The sequence below is a fragment of the Athene cunicularia genome, assembly GCF_003259725.1.
Source record: "Athene cunicularia isolate RWA chromosome 17 unlocalized genomic scaffold, athCun1 chr17_part1, whole genome shotgun sequence".
Taxonomy (NCBI): Eukaryota; Metazoa; Chordata; class Aves; order Strigiformes; family Strigidae; genus Athene; species Athene cunicularia.
In genome coordinates, this window is record NW_020799122.1 from 5,291,464 (window position 1) to 5,311,244 (window position 19,781).

General features: G+C 46.1%; 2 protein-coding genes across 2 annotated transcripts; one reads left to right on the top strand and one right to left on the bottom strand.

Moving 5' to 3' along the window:
* The first annotated feature begins 12 nt into the window (after positions 1-12).
* On the top strand, positions 13-5,180 carry UCK1 (uridine-cytidine kinase 1). Its single transcript, XM_026860572.1, has 6 exons — positions 13-110; positions 951-1,047; positions 1,175-1,317; positions 1,403-1,497; positions 2,593-2,641; positions 3,041-5,180. Exons 2-6 carry the CDS (start codon positions 971-973, stop codon positions 3,226-3,228), a joined length of 552 nt encoding a protein of 183 aa, XP_026716373.1. The 5' UTR covers positions 13-110; positions 951-970; the 3' UTR covers positions 3,229-5,180.
* A 1,019-nt stretch (positions 5,181-6,199) lies between these two features.
* Positions 6,200-19,719, bottom strand: POMT1 (protein O-mannosyltransferase 1). The gene is made up of 20 exons (XM_026860571.1): positions 19,041-19,719; positions 18,254-18,397; positions 17,853-17,959; positions 17,197-17,247; positions 16,706-16,852; positions 15,756-15,867; positions 14,955-15,020; positions 14,309-14,402; positions 13,680-13,835; positions 12,944-13,074; positions 12,595-12,690; positions 11,119-11,211; positions 10,011-10,107; positions 9,827-9,919; positions 9,196-9,316; positions 8,817-8,914; positions 8,198-8,311; positions 7,582-7,708; positions 6,759-6,936; positions 6,200-6,535 (listed from the first exon to the last, which is right to left on the bottom strand). The coding sequence occupies exons 2-20, from the start codon at positions 18,373-18,375 to the stop codon at positions 6,361-6,363; spliced, it is 2,178 nt and encodes a 725-aa protein (XP_026716372.1). The 5' UTR covers positions 18,376-18,397; positions 19,041-19,719; the 3' UTR covers positions 6,200-6,360.
* Positions 19,720-19,781: the final 62 nt, after the last annotated feature.

A 19,781-nucleotide genomic window follows, 5' to 3' on the forward strand; every position in this document is an offset into this window, starting at 1 on the left:
CCCCCGCTCAGTCCACAGTGTGCGAGAAGATCATGGAGCTGCTGGGGCAGAACGAGGTGGAGCGGCGGCAGCGGAAGGTGCTGATCCTCAGCCAGGACAGCTTCTACAAGGTGCTGACGGCCGAGCAGAAGGCCAAGGCGCTCAAGGGCCAGTACAACTTCGACCACCCGGGTGAGGCTGGAGCCCCGCGGCCTTTTTCCGGTCCTTTGACGCGGTTTGAGGCAGCGGCTGGGGCTCCCGGCGGGGGCTTGTGGAAAGCGCCAAGTGCCGGGTGACAGAAGTGCTCATTCCCCCACCCAGAACAGCCGTTTGGCTTCCACGTGTCCGCAGTCGCGATCGTGAAAGCTGCGATGCTGGAGAGTCGGAGCATCCCGCCTTGCGCGGGGCTCTGCCTCACGCCCGGCTGGGGGAGGCGCAGAGAGAAGCGGCCCCGCTCCCCAAACCTGGTACTGCTTGTCCGTGTAAACAGAACGCGGCGGGGCAGCGCCCTGGGCTGCCAACGGGACAGCGATCCCCCCGAGGCTGAGGGCTGGAGCCTGCTGTGGGTTACCCAGCGTGGGTAACGCTCTTGAAAAGCGTGAAAGATGTCTGAGGTTTTTCTAAATTACTCTTGGGGAACAGACCAAGAGTTGTGCAAAATTATACAATTAGCAAGTGGTTTTGTAAAATTACACAATTACCCGCTTCGCATTTGGGTTCCTAATTTCATTGTGTTGTAGTTGCTTATAAGCAGCAAATTCCCTCTTCCTTATCTCTGTAACCAAGTGCAGCAGCTCTGGCTTGGGCAGGGAGCGTTGGATTGCTGCTGATAAGAAGGGATATCCTGTAAATTCCTTTTTCCCTGGTGTAACACTGGACAGAGTGGTTTTCCTTCGGGTCTAGAAAATCAGAGCAGAACATCTGATGTAGCAGCATCTGAAATTCTTCCCCTTTAAACCTTCCTCTTGCAGATGCTTTTGATAACGATTTGATGCATACAACCCTGAAAAATATTGTTGAGGGGAAAACAGTTGAGGTACCAACCTATGACTTTGTGACACATTCTAGGTAGGTTTTGGGTTTGTGTGTGGGGCGTGTGAGGATGTGGATGTCCCCAGCTGGGCCTGGGGACACACTGCTTGGCTGTGGTGTGAGACCCATTTCACAACGTGCTCCGGGTGTTTTTCCCTGGCAGGCTGGCAGAGACGACTGTGGTCTATCCTGCTGACGTTGTTCTCTTTGAGGGGATCCTGGTTTTCTACAACCAAGACATTCGGGACATGTTCCATCTCCGGCTCTTTGTGGACACTGATTCTGACGTCCGGCTGTCCCGCAGAGGTAACGCTCAGCGTCAGCCTGCCCGCGTTCCTTTTCTGTCCTCGGCTGCCTGGTAAATCTTGTGGGTTTTATCTTCCCATCCCAGTTCTGCGCGATATGAAACGTGGGAGGGACCTAGAGCAAATCCTCACCCAGTACACCACCTTCGTCAAACCTGCCTTTGAGGAATTCTGCTTACCGGTATAAATGTTTCAGTAATTTCATTTGTGGTTTTGCTCGTGGGGGGAGAGAAGGAGCAGGGTTGCCTGGGGGGTTACCTGCACTGCGGATGCAGCAGTGGTGGCTTTTGATATTTGTATTTCATGATCCCACACCCTATCTCTTAAACCATTAGGAGCTTCTTGTTTAAGGAACTAAAGTGGTTGGTCCCCTGTGTTGCAAAGCACCGTGGCAATCCCTAGAGGCTGCACATGTTTTCTCACTGCTCGCTGCCACGGCTACTTTAGCATGGGTGCCTTTGAAACACTGCCACTCTGCATTTATTTTTAAGTCTTGCAGGAAGAGAGAAGAGCTTTGGTTTCCAACAGACCCTCTCTTAGCAGGGAACACTGGTGAAAACCTGGGGCAGACCGTTATAGCGTCTGCTTGCTATGCCATGTAATGCAGGGCCAATTTAGGTGCTCACGTCATCAAATTAATTTGCAAAAACCCCTTTGAGAACAAAATCCTGTGTGTGGATTAAATAAGATGGCAAAGGCTCGCTCAGGCACCTCTTGCTCTAGATCAAAGCAATTCTGGGATTGTAAAAGTACACATTAGAAATGCTGAATTTGCCAGCCTTTTTATAAGTAGAGGGGGAGAAAAAAGCAGGGGCTCTGTGATGGTAAAAATCAATAACATGTCATCAGAGACAGGAAGGAGTTTCACACGCACGCTGGGTACCTTGGCTCTAGGCAGAGATGTAGCAATGGCTTGTGAAATGCTGATTAGAGCCAGCTCTCAGCAAACAGACCTTGGCCTCCAAGCGGGTGACCCATTTGTGTATGCTTCAGAAGTGTAAAACCGAGTACTCCGCGCTTAACCTACTGCCTCTACCTGGTGACTGCCTGCAAAGGGACAGTGAGAACAATCCCTGACCTCAAATCCAGTGCTCGTTAGCCAGCATGACTCCTCCATTCATTTCGGTGTTGCCAGGACCGAGAGCTTTAACTTGGAGCCCCAGAGCACAGAAACCCCTTCATCTTTGCCCCCAGCTTTCTGATGCTTGGTAGCTTCTTCCTAGAACAAAGCTGGCTTCTCCCATTAACAGTCTCCACCACTGTTGCTGTTTTGCAGACAAAGAAGTATGCAGATGTGATCATCCCCCGAGGAGTTGACAACATGGGTAAAAGGGAGTGGGGTTCTCGGTCTGATTTCTCTTGGGGAGAGCACCTTTGGGGCTGGGCAGGGAGCAGGTGGCACACCACAGCCTTGTTCACTTGTCTCTAAGGAAAGGTGTTTTGCTGGAGGGAGCTGCTCAGAGCCTGACCCACATGACCCTGAGCCTGTGGAGGGCTGGAAAAGTGACGTGGGATGGGAGAGGCAGAGCAGGACACCAGTGTTAAAGCTGGTGCTGCAGTTGCTGGTTTCTGCTGAGGGCTGACCTCACTGCAGAGGGCAGGCAGAGCTTCATTTAAGGGCTTGTTGTTAAAAGTGGAGTTGAACAGGGCTGGATGCTCCACATTTTCTAGATAGCTGGGCCAAGAAAGCCTCCGTGTCCTCCATTTCCCGTTCCTCTCTGCAGTTGCTATCAACCTCATAGTGCAGCACATTCAGGACATCCTAAACGGAGACATCTGCAAGTGGCAGCGAGGGGCAGTGAACGGCCACGGTCGGACCTACAAGCGCCCGTTCCCCGAGCAGACGGAGAGCAGCAGCGTGCTAGCGGCCGGCAAACGCTCCCACCTCGAGTCCAGCAGCCGCCCGCACTAACCTGCCTGTCTGAAGGATCTGCCTCTGGTCCAGACCGACACTGAAACAACTTTGGGAAAGGACTTCGACAGAATGGTTGGTGAAGTGCCCTTTAAATCATCCTAGCAGCGGAGGGGATGCTGGTGTGAAACTTCCCGCAGAGGGCAGAGGAAGGAGTTGGCCTACTGCCCCTCTCCCCTCCAGAACCCCTCCCTTCTCTCCCTGCGATGTCTGGAGTTATGATGTTACTTGATGAACTGGTTAAAGGCAGTGCTACTTGCTTTTTTTTTTTAATTTTCAAAATGAGATCTAATGCTGAAATCTCTCTTGAAAATTAAGCACTACCAGGTGATTAGCAAGATACCCCATTTCCCTGATGATGATCTTCCTTAGCAGGAAAATTATCTGTCTGTTTCTTTCAAAGAAAAAATAATCTGTTTATCCAAGACTAGCTCACACCCTGTTAATTTTAACAAGCAAGTGCAGTCCTTGCTCTTCCCCACCTCACTGGCACTTTGAGCTCTGGCAGTGCTGGCCAGCCCCCTTTTTACCTGTAGTGGTAGGTGAGGGCAGAAGGATTGACCTGTGGAGGAATCTCTCCCCTGAGCTAGAGATGAAACAGAGACTATCTGGGACAAATGGGAACTTGCAGTTCCTTGGTGGGGACAGGCCCAACAAGTGGGATTCAGGTTCCTAATTTATTCCTTTCTAAGGTCCCGAACTTTGCTATGCTGTACGATTATTTTTTTTGTATCCAAATAGTCTCCTTTACCACAGTTACTGAATGTGTGAGCTCCAACTGGATTGAGTTGCTCAAGGAACCTTTCAGTATTAGTGTCTCTTAGGGCATTTCTGTACTGCTGGTTGCAGATTCTGCTGGGCAGAATCCGTCCACTGCCAGAGCTGGGTGGTAAGATCAGCAAGGGGGAAAGCTGTGAACTGCCAGACCCTCCTTCTGATGGCACAAGCCGTGCTCTGGACATGCTTCCACCCTCAGACAGGGTCAGAGCGCTCGCCATTGCACTCAGGCAGTTTAATCTCAATGTCTGGTTTTCTGAAAAGAGCAGATAAGAGGCTAGAAGTATAAACAGTGACATCCCAGTTTCTGTTGCTTACCCCAGATAAGTGATACTGCAGCAGTGTGAAGTTTCTGGAAAAAAATTCTGAAATGAAGTGCTGGTTGGGCCTTTGAAAAATGTCCTTGTGGTATCCGTCTTGAGTCTGGACCTGTGGTGTAATTTTAAGAACGGACATGGGTGGAAATATGATTAACAGGAACTTTTTAATATTTGCTAGTTTTCTAAAACCAGGGTCTGGCTGTGTTGGTTGTGGGTGTGTTACTTTGGCTAATAAACAAATGAACAAACTGAGCAGAAATGACCATTTTATGTAAAAGGTATTTGTGCTACTTGCACTACAGCAGCACAGAGGTACAGAAGGGAACAATTCTGGAGCTGCGCTTATACTCAACAGTTGTTTCTCCCCTTAACTCAGAATTGTTAGGTTTAGTTCTGTAACAGCTGAAGCTTTAGAGGGGAAAAAAACTTTTAAAAATGCAGTCTGCTGTCATCCCTGTAGTAGCCTCTTCAACACTGGAAATGGGTAAAGGTCTGTTATCTATTGGTGGTCCATCGCTGTAATGCTGAGGAGAAAGCAGTTGGTTTCCTAACTGTTGCTGGGTGCTGGTTAGCTCAGGGTGACGGACTTAGAGTATGAGCTACTGCACTGAAGCATTAGCTATCGGGGCTGATTTAAGTAGGAGCAAAATAGTCACTAAAACCTACTTTGAATAACTGTAGTGTTTGATCATGCCTTCCTCTGGGGGTGGGTGGAGCTCAAAGCAGCCTTGAATAGTGTTTGTTAGAGCAGTAAGGAACTCCAGTAAAAAGCGCTCTGGTTTGCCTAGGACTGTTGTTCTTGGTCAGCTTTGAGCTGTATTGCAAGATCCTGCTGCTGCAGCCACATGAAAAAAACCAATAGGTACTGTAACCCTTGTGGAACACTTCTAGAGCTATTCCAGATTCCCCACTGAGTGATCCTAGTCCTTCCCTTACACCTTCTTCCACCCTGTGAATTCCTCTGTTGGAGCAGGCCAGGGCCTGGGCTGAGTTACCCGCAATGTTCTGACCCTGAACCCATGTGTAGAAGTTAGAGTGGGTTTCCTTGTCAGCATGATCAGTTCTACCTTGGTCAGAGTTCCTCCTCCTGTGAGGTCTGAGCTGTAACCCTGCAGCCCAGTAAACACAACGCTGCCATTGCTGGTAACAGGCCACAGGCTTCACAGAACACCGCGAGGCCAAAGGACTCTTCTGGCTTTGGCTAACTTCTTGGCCTGCCTGAAGTTTTGTTTTAGCTTGTTCAGCTGTAACAGCTATTTTTTTTTCATGTCCACTTGTTTTATTTTTGCTTAGCTTCATAAAAGTTATAGTTACGCCAAATCATTATACACAGATAATAAGTAACAAGTCATTATTCTATGCAGAATGAACAATTTATAAACTTAGCTTAATGCTCTGATGTGATGAAATAGGGATGATAGCTGAGCACTGGAAGTGAGGGCATACAATGCGTTGTTGAGGCATACAGTCATGGGACGATGCTGAAGACTTCAGGGCCAATTACTGATAGTTGAGGATGTGTAAGCTTTAGAGCTGGGAAACCCCAGTTTTTAAGAGTAACAAAGAAAAGAGAGAAAAGTATCCAAGATGTTGAAGAGTATCCATTTCTAGTAACTTGTAAGGTGGCATTGCAGACCAAGGTGCTAGGAAACATATAAAATAGCTCCAAGTTCAACAAGGAGGAAACCATCAACATCATACTCCCAGGAAAGAGGAGGAAGAAACCCTCGCAGCAGGCTTCTCCCAGCAGAGGACTTGGGATGCTGCTGACTGAAGTCACCAACCTTCAGACCCCGAGGGGCAGTGGAAGGGTGAATGTAACAGGGGTAGACACTGGGAATTGTGCTCATAACAGCTATATGACTGTTGAGACCTTTTCTGTAACAATATTCTTTTATTTTCTTTTCCTGTAATAATTAGATCTGGACTACTATCAATTATTTGATCAGACTGTTAAGATTTCAATTATACTAACAATAAATTCTTGGCTTTACATAAAAGGTGTTCCCATTTGCCTGTAACAAGACTGTGACTGTTACTGTTTTCGGATAAGGATGTTCCAGCTGTCCTTCCAGCGCAAGTCCTTGAGTTCAGTAACAGACAGCGAGGGCTCGCCATAGGTCACAGGGCTGAACGTGCAATAGACAAAGTAAACGGAAGAGAACCAGGCTACGATCAGTGCCCCGAACATGCTCTTGAGAAGCAGAGATCTGGGATGAGAGAGGGGAAGAGCAGTCAAGTTACGCCAAGGTTGACCAAACACTTCATCCAAAAGGAAGACCTAAATATGGCCTGTCTTCTCTAAAGGCAAATGACAAAGTATGGCCACTGCTGGAGCAACCACTGCTTTCCCTGCAGCAGCTTGCCAGGGTGACAACCCTGGAGAAAAGAACTGTGTCACTTCTCTTGTCTATCTGTGTTAAAACCCAATACCTGCAGAGGTGGTCGTTGAGGTGCTGTAATACGATGGGAATCAGGAGAATCTGGAATGTGAGGGCAGGCAGGTAGTGGTACAGGAAAAGTGTTTTCTCCATCAGGAAGAAGGGCAGGTAATTCACAGCCCAGCCTCCAACACAGATCCCCCCAGCTGATACCCAGAGCTGCCACGCATCTGCAGGAGACGGGAGATAGCTCGAAGCACAGACCCTGGAAACTTAAAATCTCTAAAGGTTGACTACTGTCATGGTTTGTTTGGGTTTTTTTCACCACTCTCTAATAAAACCTGTAACTCAACCACGCTCAACTGAGGGAAATGGTTCAATTTTGTCACACTTTGATGAAGTACCCATCAAGACAGATTATGGCCAACATGACAACAAAATGCACGTCCAGAAAGGGCAGCACAAAACTGCCCTGCCACATAGAGGAGATAGATGGTACCTCAGTCAGAATGATCACATCTACACCAAACCCCTCCCCACACAGCCAGTATCTTTTAAATCATCACAAAAGGGCTCAGTAGAATCTAAATCTGAGGCCTGGATGCTGCTTGCATCTAGGAAGTGACTCAAATAAATATGCTGGCTACTATATTGTCTCCTGAAATGACGGTCATATTGCAATAACCATAATCAGTCTCTTCCTGGGCTACTCTAGATGTTTGTCCCTAATAAAAATTCCAGGATTGGAGACAGGAAAAAGTGCTTGCATAGCCAAGCACATAGTTGCAAAAATGTGGCTTTAGGGCCATTAAAGTGCAGCAGACAAAGCTACAACGCCCCCAACCTCGACACACACATACACAGTGGAATCAGACCTTCAGGCACGTCGTAAATCTTTCTCCTTCGTCGTATCAAGTACCACAGGGACAGACACATGTAGACAAGAGCAGCAACGTTAGCTGAAGCCCAGGTGACAACATTCCCAAGGAGGTGGATCTGGGCCTGAAGGATAGAAATGCTCTAAGCCATAAGCAGGAAAACGCTGCAGTTCTTTAGTTTAAATTTTACCTACACATACTTGCTAAACTAAATGTTAGAACGTGCCTGGCTAGTAACCTGATCTTTCCTGGAACAAAGCTCTTCGATAAACTTTGCTGCTTTAATACCCTTTTATAATGTAAGGCATTTAAAAGATGCTATTGGAGATGAACTCATCTTCTAAATGGAATCAATAATGGAAACTATTAAACTGCAGTTCCCCTTATAAAAGAAAAAAAGTGCAAGACAACATGATTTAATTAAAAGCAACTACTGTCAAAGATGTATCGCATGCCAAAAAAAAACCCCAGGGAAAATATATCCTTAATACAGGAAGAGTCCTTCCCGGAGCAGCTCCTTGGCTGGAACTGCAGCCCTGCTCTCCCAGAGCTCACATCTGAACTGCTCTGCTTTTTCACCAGGTTCATGTCTACTTCTACCTCTTGTACTTACACCAGAGGTCGGGTGGAGCCAGTAGGCAATATTTGTGTCCAGTGTGATCCAGTCAAGAGCAGAGGAGCTGTACTTATGTTCTGTGTCTTCATTTTTTAATGTGAGTATTTTCCACTACAAAAAAAGTAAACAGAAGGCTTTCAGCACTGGAACAATGAGTGGGATAGCAGGCATGGGGGAACGGCTCCAGATGTAAGACGTTACGTTCTGAACCTGGGAGTGGAGAAAGATTCTGCATATCTCATACAGGATACTGATGAACACAACAGTTTTATTTTGTTCTTATATAATGCACTTTCCTTTGTGAATTCCTACAGTGTCAGTAAGAGGCATCAACACTACTGACTGCACATAGAACACATTACAGTTCAGTTTCAGCTTCTGGGTGCCCAACCAATCTTCCTCCCCCTTCTTTTTTTACACAATCACTTGGGTATTTGTTACTGATTAGCGTCGGTCTCTAATGTCCTTCTAAGGGCATTGAGAAATATCTTTTTTCAGTGAGGCAGCCAAACTACTCTATGGGCAAGGAATAACCAATGAACCCTCGGGCTCAGAGTGTGCAGCAGTGCTCAGGTTCCTGCTCTGCAGCAGAAGGGACGACTGACAAGACACTCACCTGCAATTCCGTGAACTTTGCCATGAAGCTGAGGTTTTTACTTATGTCCATCTGCGTGGGAGAGTGGAGTTCCACTTCCCTCTCTTTTTGCTCTTGGCCTGGAAGAAAGCAGCATAGCTCAGAAATAACCACCCAACAGGCAGAAAGCTAGAAAGGGGAGAGAGGGCACATACGATAGACCCCTGGCTCCTCACACTCCTGGGGGCCCTTCTCCAATACACAGCCCAGCTGCAAGAGCACTCTACAGGGATTCATAAGGACTCTGACAGATCGTGTTAGAGCCAGAGCCTGCTGAACACAATACACATGATACCACCTTCCCATCAACATCAAGTGTCCCCCAGTCACAGAAATCTGCTTCAACATGGCTGAGACGTACTTTTCCCATATCTGTGCTCTTCCACATTCCACACCATGCTCTGGTGGTAGCCTTTGGACAGCTTCTCTCCAACCACCTCCAGCTGCCGGTATCCCCACTCGGGTAAAGACGCTCCACTGAGCTGAAAGTGAAAGATGACCGTAAACTTACAGTCCTGCCAATCTGAACTTCAGGATGGAGGTTCCAAGGCCCTGCCTGAGCAGCGGATGTCAGCAAGGGACTGCCAGAGAGTATGTGAAGAGTCATCATGCAACTGTCTCAACAAATGCTACAGCCATGAAGTCAGTGATTCTGTCAAACTCTGTGAAGAGATCCTTGACTATTCCAGCTGCTGTCACATACCTCACACAGACAGCATCGATTTCTGAGCCCCAGTTGTGCACAGTGTCACAACCTCCTGATAAGCAGGACAGCTCTGCAGGTTGAAAAGGAATGAAGTATGAGTATGACCACCTGAAACACATGCTGCTCTTTTATCACATCAGGCAAGTTTACTGTTTCCTTTTATTTACTTATTTGGTTATTTATTTTAGTGGTTTAGGCATTTTGGTGCAGAGAGATTAGTAGTTTATGTGATTAGAAGAACTGCATGGAGCAAAAGCTACAGGCAAATACACATAAATCCACTTGCCTTTAGCACAGCAGAGGTGTTCACGTGAACAAACCTCACTTCTGACATAATAGTCTTCCACACATCTGTGTCAGATTCCCGATTTACAATTTCCTACAACAGAAAGATGTCTTTTGATCATCGTGTTGTCTCAGCTGTTTCTGCTGGAACGTGATGAGCTCCTCCCTTCCCTTTGACCACTCACCACTCTCCAGAGGTTCTGCGCTGGCATGGATATGTTATAATCAATATAGCAGGAAACTTCTTGGGAGTGGGGGCTAAGAGGGGCAGCAACATCATGCCTATAAGACAAGTAAAGTAAGATCCTCCAACACCATTTCCCAAATTCATATAAAAAGCAAACTCATAAAAGTACTGAATTGACTTAGACCAGATTCAGTAATAAAGCAAAAAGTCACTCATTTATACAGATTGCACTGTTTTCTCTGAAAGAGAACACTCCCCACTACCAAGAGCTGCCAGGAACAGGCTCAGAGGAAGCCAGTGCAGATGCCTGCTACGCCAGGCTGGAGAACAAGCACCGATTGTAACAAACAGAGATGTTGTTCACTGGGGTTTCCAATAATGAACAAATTAAGTTTTGAAGGGACACAGCAAAAACCGAAGCTCACAACAACCCCCTTCCTAATCTGAGTGATATTCAAGTACATGCAGATGCCCTCTGGGAAGCAGTCAGGAGGCAATTTCATACTGCAGTCTTTGCAAAACAGGCAAGAATCCGTGGCAGTCAGCCACAGCACACCGGATCCTCCACCACGGCTTCCTAACTTTCAGACCACATCCTCCATGCAGGAGCATGCCATCAAAGTCAGTGGAGTTGACTTTGGGTTGTTGCACAAAACACTAAATATCTGCACCTGCTGGGAGCAGAGGCAGTGAAGGGGCACGGAGGAAGACTCACCAAGGGGACTATGTATTTACAAATCCACAGAACTATCCTGAACTGTGACCATCAGTGAAACCACCACTAGCCCCTCTAAAGGCTAGTAGTAGAGAGGACTAGAAACAGCTCGCTGCCACTGAACAGTTTGTGATTAGTATCAAATCCCACTGCCAAGTCAAAAAACAAGCATACAGCATCCTTTCCCTGGGCCACGGGGGTGGCTGATACAAGTAACCAAGGGAGGACCCTCCTAGCCCAACATTTTAAGAATCCATGAATAACAGGCAGTTTATAACATATCTGAATGCAAGGATCACTGTGCTTCAACCCCTGAATAATTATTTTGAGAGACGACAAAGCAGAACGAGCCAGCAGGCTCGGCAGAGCAGAGGATGAGGAAAGGACTTACGTGTTGAGGTACCGAGTCGTGATGCCATGGACCAGCTGCACGATGTGTCCGTGCCTGACGGGACGGGGTGGGTTACTCACCACCAGCTGCTGCCTGGAGGAATGACACCCAAGAGGAAGTGGTTACATTCTTCTTTCTACATAATGCAACCTTGTCATGACCAAACTGTTAGGTCAAGAAGCTGCAGGCATGGGACAGACCCAACTGCAGTAAGATGAGAAATTAAAGCAATCTATAGACAGTACCAGAATGGAAACAAAGTTCATCAAGGCAAAGGTGAGTTAAGGGCAGAATGACTCAGAGGATCAGTAATGGGATACCGACATCCCAGCCATTAGGTCAGTGGTCTGAATCCAGGTCAGTCAGGAGCAAGTTCAGATTAGTCCCACCACAGCTGTTTGGTGGCTTCTGTGAGATGAGTAAGTGCTTCAGTGAGGTCTGGCAGGTGCTCGTACTACAACTGATGTCACTTTTGGCAGGATTATAAGAGAGATCCATGGTTGGCTATCTCCACCATGAATACCAAACTCCCATCTTGCTTCCGGACAGGGCTAAGGCATGCTTCGGCGAGGGGGAATGCTGCAGCTCACCTAACTGCTCCCTGTACTTCACTGTTCTATCGAAGGAACTCACATCCTCCAAGGCTCATAGGACTCTAAAGTTTAAAAAATTTTAAGAAGATACTGGGTTTCTGTGGTTCTAGTAGAGTCCCTGCTTGAAGGTTTGCACTAGGGACAAACTTCCCCAACACAGGTATGACTTACAATGGCACACAGTCCTTCAGGTACAACTCTTTATACCGTTCCCAGAGCAACATAAGAAACCTACAAAAGCAACTTTTTGATCAGTATGAAATGATATCACACAAGGGCTTTTACTGGCAAAACTACAAGAATGAGGAATCTTGCTCTCCACTGACAGTTACAATGGCAAAACACTTCAGCGTGAACCAGGCCTCACAAGCAGAGGCACCCACCTGGAATCCCTCCCAGTGTGGCAGACTCTACAGCTCATCCCACACTTTAAATACAAAGAAACACCCATTCTGCAGAAGTGATTTCTACTCTCTTCTGAGACTCACTGAAGTTTGATAAAACTCATCAAGGCATTCTAATGCCATGGCTCACACACTTCAAAAAGCAGAACTTCCTTTTCATGCAAAGCACCTGAAGAGTTCCCACCGGTCTCCTGAGTCTTTAAAGTTGCACAGCATAGCCCACGTCTTAGCAGGAGCAGCTCAGACAGAATTTCAGAGTCCTTAATAATGCTTTTACCGTATTGAGGAGGGCTGTGCAAAGAGCCACCCTTACCAACTCTGCAGCTGAAATAACTTGCTCAGGATCACACACAGCCTCTACGCCCACAAGCAGAGCACAGTTATGTCCAATCCAAGCTATGCCCTGGTTAGGTTTTGGAAGCCTACAGAAGCTATGCTTACAGCAGCCTGGCATTTATTTACATCTCTTGTATACTCACATGCCAGGATCTTTGACAATCCACCAGTTGTTCACATCCTTGAAGGGATAGCAGGTCACCTGCTGTTGATGGGAACTACCTCGGCCATTCTCATACCTGCACAGAAGGTTAAAATAAAACACACAGGTACATAACAGCACACTTCTGTGCTCAACAGTCACAGCAATACAAAGCAGCACCAGATCACTGGCTCCATTCCTAAAGAGCACAGAGAATCTCTGCATCTGCAGCGTGTTCTGAAGGATTAATGAAGAGACTGCCAGGGCCTCAACTGAGATATTTGGACTGGTAGGCAAAAAAACAGAGCATCCTTCCACCCTAACAATATAGACCCAACCAGATTCCTCACCTGATGGGGTAAGTATTCGTGTGAGAATGGAGCCAACACTGCATGGGCTTGCCCAACACGTTCCGCAGAGTAATCTGAGAGCCATAGGCCACCTCTAAGGGCTGACCCTGAGTGATTCGAGCCAGCCCACCCTGAGAAGTATAATGACAGAATAAGTGGAAAGAAGAAGAAACAACCCAGAGGCTGTTTAAAGTCTGTTAAGAGTCACCCGTCACATTAAGACAGCAGTATCTTAGCACAATGCCTTCTCATTTGGTTATATCTACAAAAATCAAGTCTTGCAGCACCATACTGAGCAGACAGTAAATACACCAAAGCCTGGAAGACCACAGGGTATTTGGGAATATCCCTAAAGCCATGCTGTTCTAAAAGACAGACTATAAAAACTCTTCTACAGAAAATCATACTGTCATCCTGTAGTCTACAACGTCATCACTTAAGAGTTCAGTATTGAATCTACTTCTGTGGAGCTTCCTGTAGGAAGGGACAAATCTTCAGCTGGAAAGTGAATATATTGTTCACTGGGAAAAGCTTTTCATCCATTATTAGGATTTCAGTCATTATTGCTTCATCATAAAGCAGTACTACAGCAGCAAAATAGTTAAATGACATAAAAGGAACAAATATGCAGGATCAAGGGAACAAGATTGCACACCTTTTTTCTAATGGTGAACACAAGACAGATTTTCCCCTCTTCTTCCCTAATAAATCAGTTTCATGACCACATTTCATTTACCTCTAAGCTGGCTTGGAAAGCACTTGTCATAATCTGGTCATGAGGCCCAGAGCGATACAGCAAAGTCAAGTGAACATAGAAGAAGGACAGGTACATGGCCACTGGGATGATGATGAGGGCCAGGCCCCTAGCTAGAAAATGGCACATCAAGGAAACCTAAAAGAACACAGAGAACTCACTGGTTTCATGTTCCAGATACTAAAAATATTAAAAATACCAGTACACTTGGCTTGTTTAGTTTGTCTTTTTTAAGTTTCTCCAACCACCCTCATGCAGCTATAACTCCGTGGACAGCTGGATAACTTCCACCGAGGGTTTGAACTGGAGCCAGCAGGAGGTATGTGAAACAGTATAGGTTTTGAGCCACAAATCACCAAGACATGGAAAAGAGCAGAAAAGCCGGGCACACACACATGCTTGTCTTAAATTTAAGTGTTCTCCAGCATCCCTTCTCCAGCAACTGAGCTGCGAAACTGTTCTGTGACGTGAGGGTTTGCAGACTACAACAAGGAATTTTAGTACAAAACCCAGCTACAGACAGCATTGTGATCTGTGAGCTTGCAAGGCTCCTGCCTGGCTCCTGTATTGAAAAGTTACACATAATGTATTTTCCATATTGTGCTACCTACATTTGATAAGTTCTGATCTCCTATCATGTGCCAGAAGTGGAGTCCTACGATGGCCAAGAGCAGCATATAGGTAAACAGGCCCATATATTTCACTCTGAGAAGAAAGCACATAAAAAATGAACACGGTTAAAAACTACACAGTTACCTAATACAAGACATAAACATTCAAACTTTCTCTTGAACGTGACCCGTCCAAGGACTTAGACCAATGACAAGTGTGGTACAACATAAATAAGCTTCAAGGCTCTGGCACCAGAAGATACCATTTGTTTGCCAATTACATTAAATAACTGCAGTGACAGAGAACCTTCCTGATAATAAGGTGGCACATCACAAAGCACAGAGTCCCTAAATTTGGACTTAGTGAAGCTTAGGCAACTAGGAGAGAGGGGGGAAATGCAGACATAAAACCCTTTCTGAGAAATGCATTTTGTTCTTCCCAGGACAGTATCCTCTCACGGCTGGTATTGCCCACTGTGAACTGACATCCTCTCTACAGAAACAATCTAACTCATTAAAAAGTCATGGAGATGTCTGCGCAAAACAGCATCAAAAATCAGTCTTGAAAATCCGAACCCCCACTGACACCTCAGATGGTAGGCAGGAAAGTCAGCTTACTAAACCAAAGAAAGACATCATCACTTACCCAACTGCACAAGAACAAGCTACTCCAGTCAACAGAAGCCAAAACCACCAGCTTCCAGAGAAGGAACTTAAATAAAAGGACAAAGGAAAAGATATTATGGTGAGATCTGTGCACCTTCTTATGATCCTGAATTCAGATAATTTAACTTGAAAACAACTTGCAGGACTCCACTATTAGTTGTTGTACTCAGAGGTTATCTCATTCTGAACCTCCCACGCTACCAACTCTCAGCCCTGACCTACAGGGTGTTGTTAAATGTACTTCTCTGTATCCTGAAAAGCAAAACTGCATGCAACCTGGCTTCTGATACTACAGAAGAAAGAAATGTATTCATTCACTCACTGGGCTAAGTTTAAAGATAATTTTACTATACAAAAGATTACTTTATCCTCTGCAAGGATCAGAGAACATGTGAAGTCACAAGAAAAGAGACAGGGATCTCTAAATTCAGTGCCTGTAAACAGTAACAAAGAAGTGTTCAGTGACCTGTTATCATCAGTGTTTCTGTGCACAGAAGGAAACCTTCCAGTAAAAAATCTGGGTGGGCAAAGGCATGCTCCCAAGGGATTTTACTTTTATTGTAAAATAAAAAAGACAACCTTGCTACCAGTTAAAACAGTCTTTAACACTTCTCAGAAGAGAAAACTTCTGGGGCAGTCATATGAGAGGTCAAAGCATTGGATTTTACAGGCAGATGAAGTGAGTTGCAGAATGGTGAAGTGGCTTACAGAAAAAAACCCCCACAGTCTGTGACAAAAAAAGAGTCACTGCAAGAATATCCAAAAGACAACCCAGCTTTACCTGTGCCTTTGCAAATTGTAGAACTTCAGGTAGGACAAAACTGCAAGTAGGATAAAAAAAATCAATATTGATTCCAGGAGCATGAACCTTGACTGAGTGATCAAAGAGTTCTCTGTTGGAAGAAAAGAGAGACAAACACAAAATTAGAGAAACTTATCTACAGGCAATCCCATCATTACCCAACAGAAGGTCCTGCCCCTTTAAGGACAGCCAATTCATTTGCAATATTACTGGCTGTAACAGGGAGGTGTTGGGTTTAAAGGGACAAAAACGTCCCAGCAGGAGCAAAGTGCACGGCTGTAAGTGTCTCCAAGGACAAACAGGTGGGCAAGTAGTAAAGTCTGGCAGGAGGCAGATAAAGGTGCTGTGCTTGCCTAAAGGCAAAGAAAATCAATGCTGGGAAATCCAAAGGGCTGCTTCTCAAGGCAAAGAGAGTCAAGGCAGTGACCCCAGCAGGCAATGAGCATGATGACAAGTCTTCAAGAAAGGCAGTTGCAATGAGCTGCCTCGTACAGGATTCCCTGAGCCAGAATCAGAGCAGCTGGTAGCTAGGAAAGGTTTCTCTTATCAAACTGCTAAAGGGCTGTAGATTGGCTTTTTCACTTTCAGGCAGCTGCCAGCAGATCCTCAGAGGAAAAAAAAACAAACAGCTGGGTTATACACACCAGAACAGTGTCAGATCATGGTGCTAAGGATACAGACTGGCTTGCCACAGTTTGGAGATGCCTCAGCCTAGAACAACAGCCTGCTGCAGAGCTGCAAGAATAGAGGGGACCAGAGAGGCTCAGCTGAGACTGACAGAGGCCAGGGCTGACAATGAGCTCCGATGTGCTGTTAGCATTCTCTGGGGAGATGCTACTCCAGCCTTTTATGCAACCTAAAAATTCACAAGGGGAAAAGGAACCCTTCTTCCCCTCTATGAAGAATAGAGCCCAGATGAATAATCTTACCTAAGAGAATCAGAAGAGCAGCTCCAAGTGCAGCACAGTGGGAAAACTGCAGTTCTACCAAAATCTGGTATGCTAAAGGCACGCAGAGAGCACCAGCCAGTGCTGGCAGGAGGCGCAAGGACCAAACAGGAACGTTCATGCTATATTCTGAAACAGGAGACAACAGTGATGTACAAATTTGGAAACTATTAATTGCAGAGAAGACAGATCAATACAGAACTCCTTATGACTACAAGAAGTTGTTGAATCTAACTGCTACTAATTGATTGTCTGTCTTGTACTGCTTAAAATGTTTTAACTGTTTTAAAAAAATTTCTGCTATGGAATCATAGTGCCTCAAACTTCTGTTAGAGACCTGCAGGAGACTTAAGAGGAGAAGTGAAGGTGTCAGATAAAGCGTTACTTCCACTAGTCAGGCAAAAGGAATCTGTCAGCTCCTGAAATACTACTTATTTTCTCAAAGGAATGAGACAGTTAAGATCACCTCTTACCAGCTCCAATCCTGTTCCATAAGAAGTTTCCATCAAATCCTCCTAAGTAACCTACAACATAAGCAACAATTCAGAATTTCCAGTCTCAAAACAAGTATAAAAACTGGTGCTAAATTGGTCCTGGAACCATTTCCCAAACACATAGCTTTTCCATGCATGAAAGCCCTCTTTCCCAAAAGGGTCCTCTTTCGTACTGTTTTTGCCTGCAGCGGGGCTTGATAAAGTGCAGAGGCACAAAGAATATAAATTAGGAACAACAGACTCTCGGTGACAAAGTTATGTGTATATTTAATCTCCCCTTCCCATGCAGACACTTTTACACAGTGCATATCTCAGCTACAGAATGGAACTCAGGCCTGAAAGTCTGCTGTTGTTATTTCTAGTCACTAGCAGTTCTCATCTTACCTTTTTCTTTATTCAAAGGACTGGATAAGGATGAGGTAATGGATGCATGGTTCCATCACCTCCCCAGCACTCATGTAACAGCCCCCTAACAATACTAAATAAGGGAAATTCTAATTCTCTCTGCATCAGAATCTCACAGCTGCCCTGTGCTTTTCCCTAGTAACAGGGTTGGATAACTCATTGCTAACCAGCACTTCTCTCTTCCACAGCAACAGGCAACAGATACTTCCCAGTTTCAGGAGAAACCCTACCTCCCAAAGCTAGCAGCATATGGCCAAAAGGTGGGCCGCTGTCATCCACAAAGAAGATCCTCTTCATGTAGAGTGAAACAAATTGGCCATAATAAACTTCATCAAAACTGAAATACAAGAGGCAGAAATATGTCAAATCTCACTGGAAGTATCCTGCAGGCTATAGGGATACTAAGAAAGGAAACACTGATTTGTTGGCAGAAAGCTAAGAATACAGTGAAGCACAGTGGCTTTGCCCCTTTACTTTCCCCTCAGGAGTTCCTGTTAGGGAAACACTATCACTGTATTTAAGAGGCTGACATCAGGCAAGCTCTGCTCTTCCCCTCCTGCATTCTGACTTACAGATGCTTAAAAACCAAAAGTCTGTGTCATCCAAGTAGAAAATAAACCATTCTACTCACACTACAGCCCGTGGATAGGAAAGCCCCCAAAGACGGCTTATTAATCCCATCACAGTCAATGCCACGAGGTTCACATTTATCTCCGCAGTAACCACAACTGGCTTCTTCAGAAATCCCAGCATCCTGTCAAAGGTCTGTCCAAACCTCCGAGAGCAAACAGAGAAGAGCAGCAGTCACACTTTTGCTCAAAGCTAGTTGAAGATCATTTGACAGAAAGCACACATGACTTTCTGCTGCTAGCAGCTCATGGTAACTGGTCTTCAAAGTTCTCTTGTTTTCCATATTTATATGTTTTCTGCTGTATGTACAGTGTTAACTGTAAAAATGAAGTTACTAAACACAGTTAACTTTTCATCTCTCCTGCTTCTTCATGAGTAAGGTTCTCTGTCATCACTACTAAGCTAGAAACCTTGCTTATCCTTACACTGGTTCTGCAGAAACATGATAGCTTAATTCAAGCCTATATTCTGCTTTGTGCAAAGCAAACCTCCCAGCCCAAACTCTGATACCAGTGATAGGCAAACCACATGCTCAGGCACCAGGCTGCTCAGGTAGCTTTAAAAAAAAAAAAACAAACAACAAAGTTACTTCCTCAAAAACTGAGTATATTGAACCCACAAACATCCTCTGTCTTGAAAAGCTGTGTTTTGGTGTAGGTGCTGTAGGACTCTAGCGCAGCCTAGGGGGGAGTGCTGCAGAAAGCTGGGCTGAATTCTTTACTCCTGTAAGCAGAACTGCTAAAAGGTAGGTCAGAAAATAGTAGGGAATCAGTGTTGTATCTCCTCACCTCAATACAACTGAAAGTTACAGGAATAAATCCATCTGCATGGCTTTGATCAGGGGAGAACAAAGCAAGATGCGAGCACATCACCACCATCAAGCATGATGCCACTGTCCTTGTTTTTCACTACCTACAAAACAAACCCTGCGTGGAACAGACTTTGTAAGTAGCTCCTAGCAGAGCTGTGCTCTCCACCAGCACTGGGGACACCGCAGCACTGCCTCACCTGCCCGACCCTTACAAAGGCAGGCCACCACCTGTGTTCTGCCATCGCTTCCCAAGCCCTGGGACCCCAGGGAGCACCCTGATGGAGAGGGCCCCGCCTCCCCCTGCAGCACAGGCAGGCCCCCAACCCTGGGGCAGGAGTGCAGCACTACCTCGGTGAGACCTTGCACACCTCCTCAAGGAACGATGCAGCCCTCTAACAGGTTTTGCATCCCCTCCATAAGCCTTATGAGAGGATCGTAGGAGCACTAACACACACCCCCCCCCGGGCCTTATTCCCCCTTTTGAGTTTCGTGGGGGGCAGCAGGACCACTGACCCCACACCTAGGCCTCATCCTTGAGGCGCCTCATCCTTGAGGCTCACAGGGCCAAGAGCACCCACCAGCCACCCGATATCCCCGTACCCCCTCCTTGAGAGATTTGAGGGGGTGGGCATTAACCTGCCACCAGGCCTCCCACCCTCCCCTCGAGGCTGATGGTGCCACCAGCCACCCGCCCCCCAGGCCTCGTACCCCCGCCCTG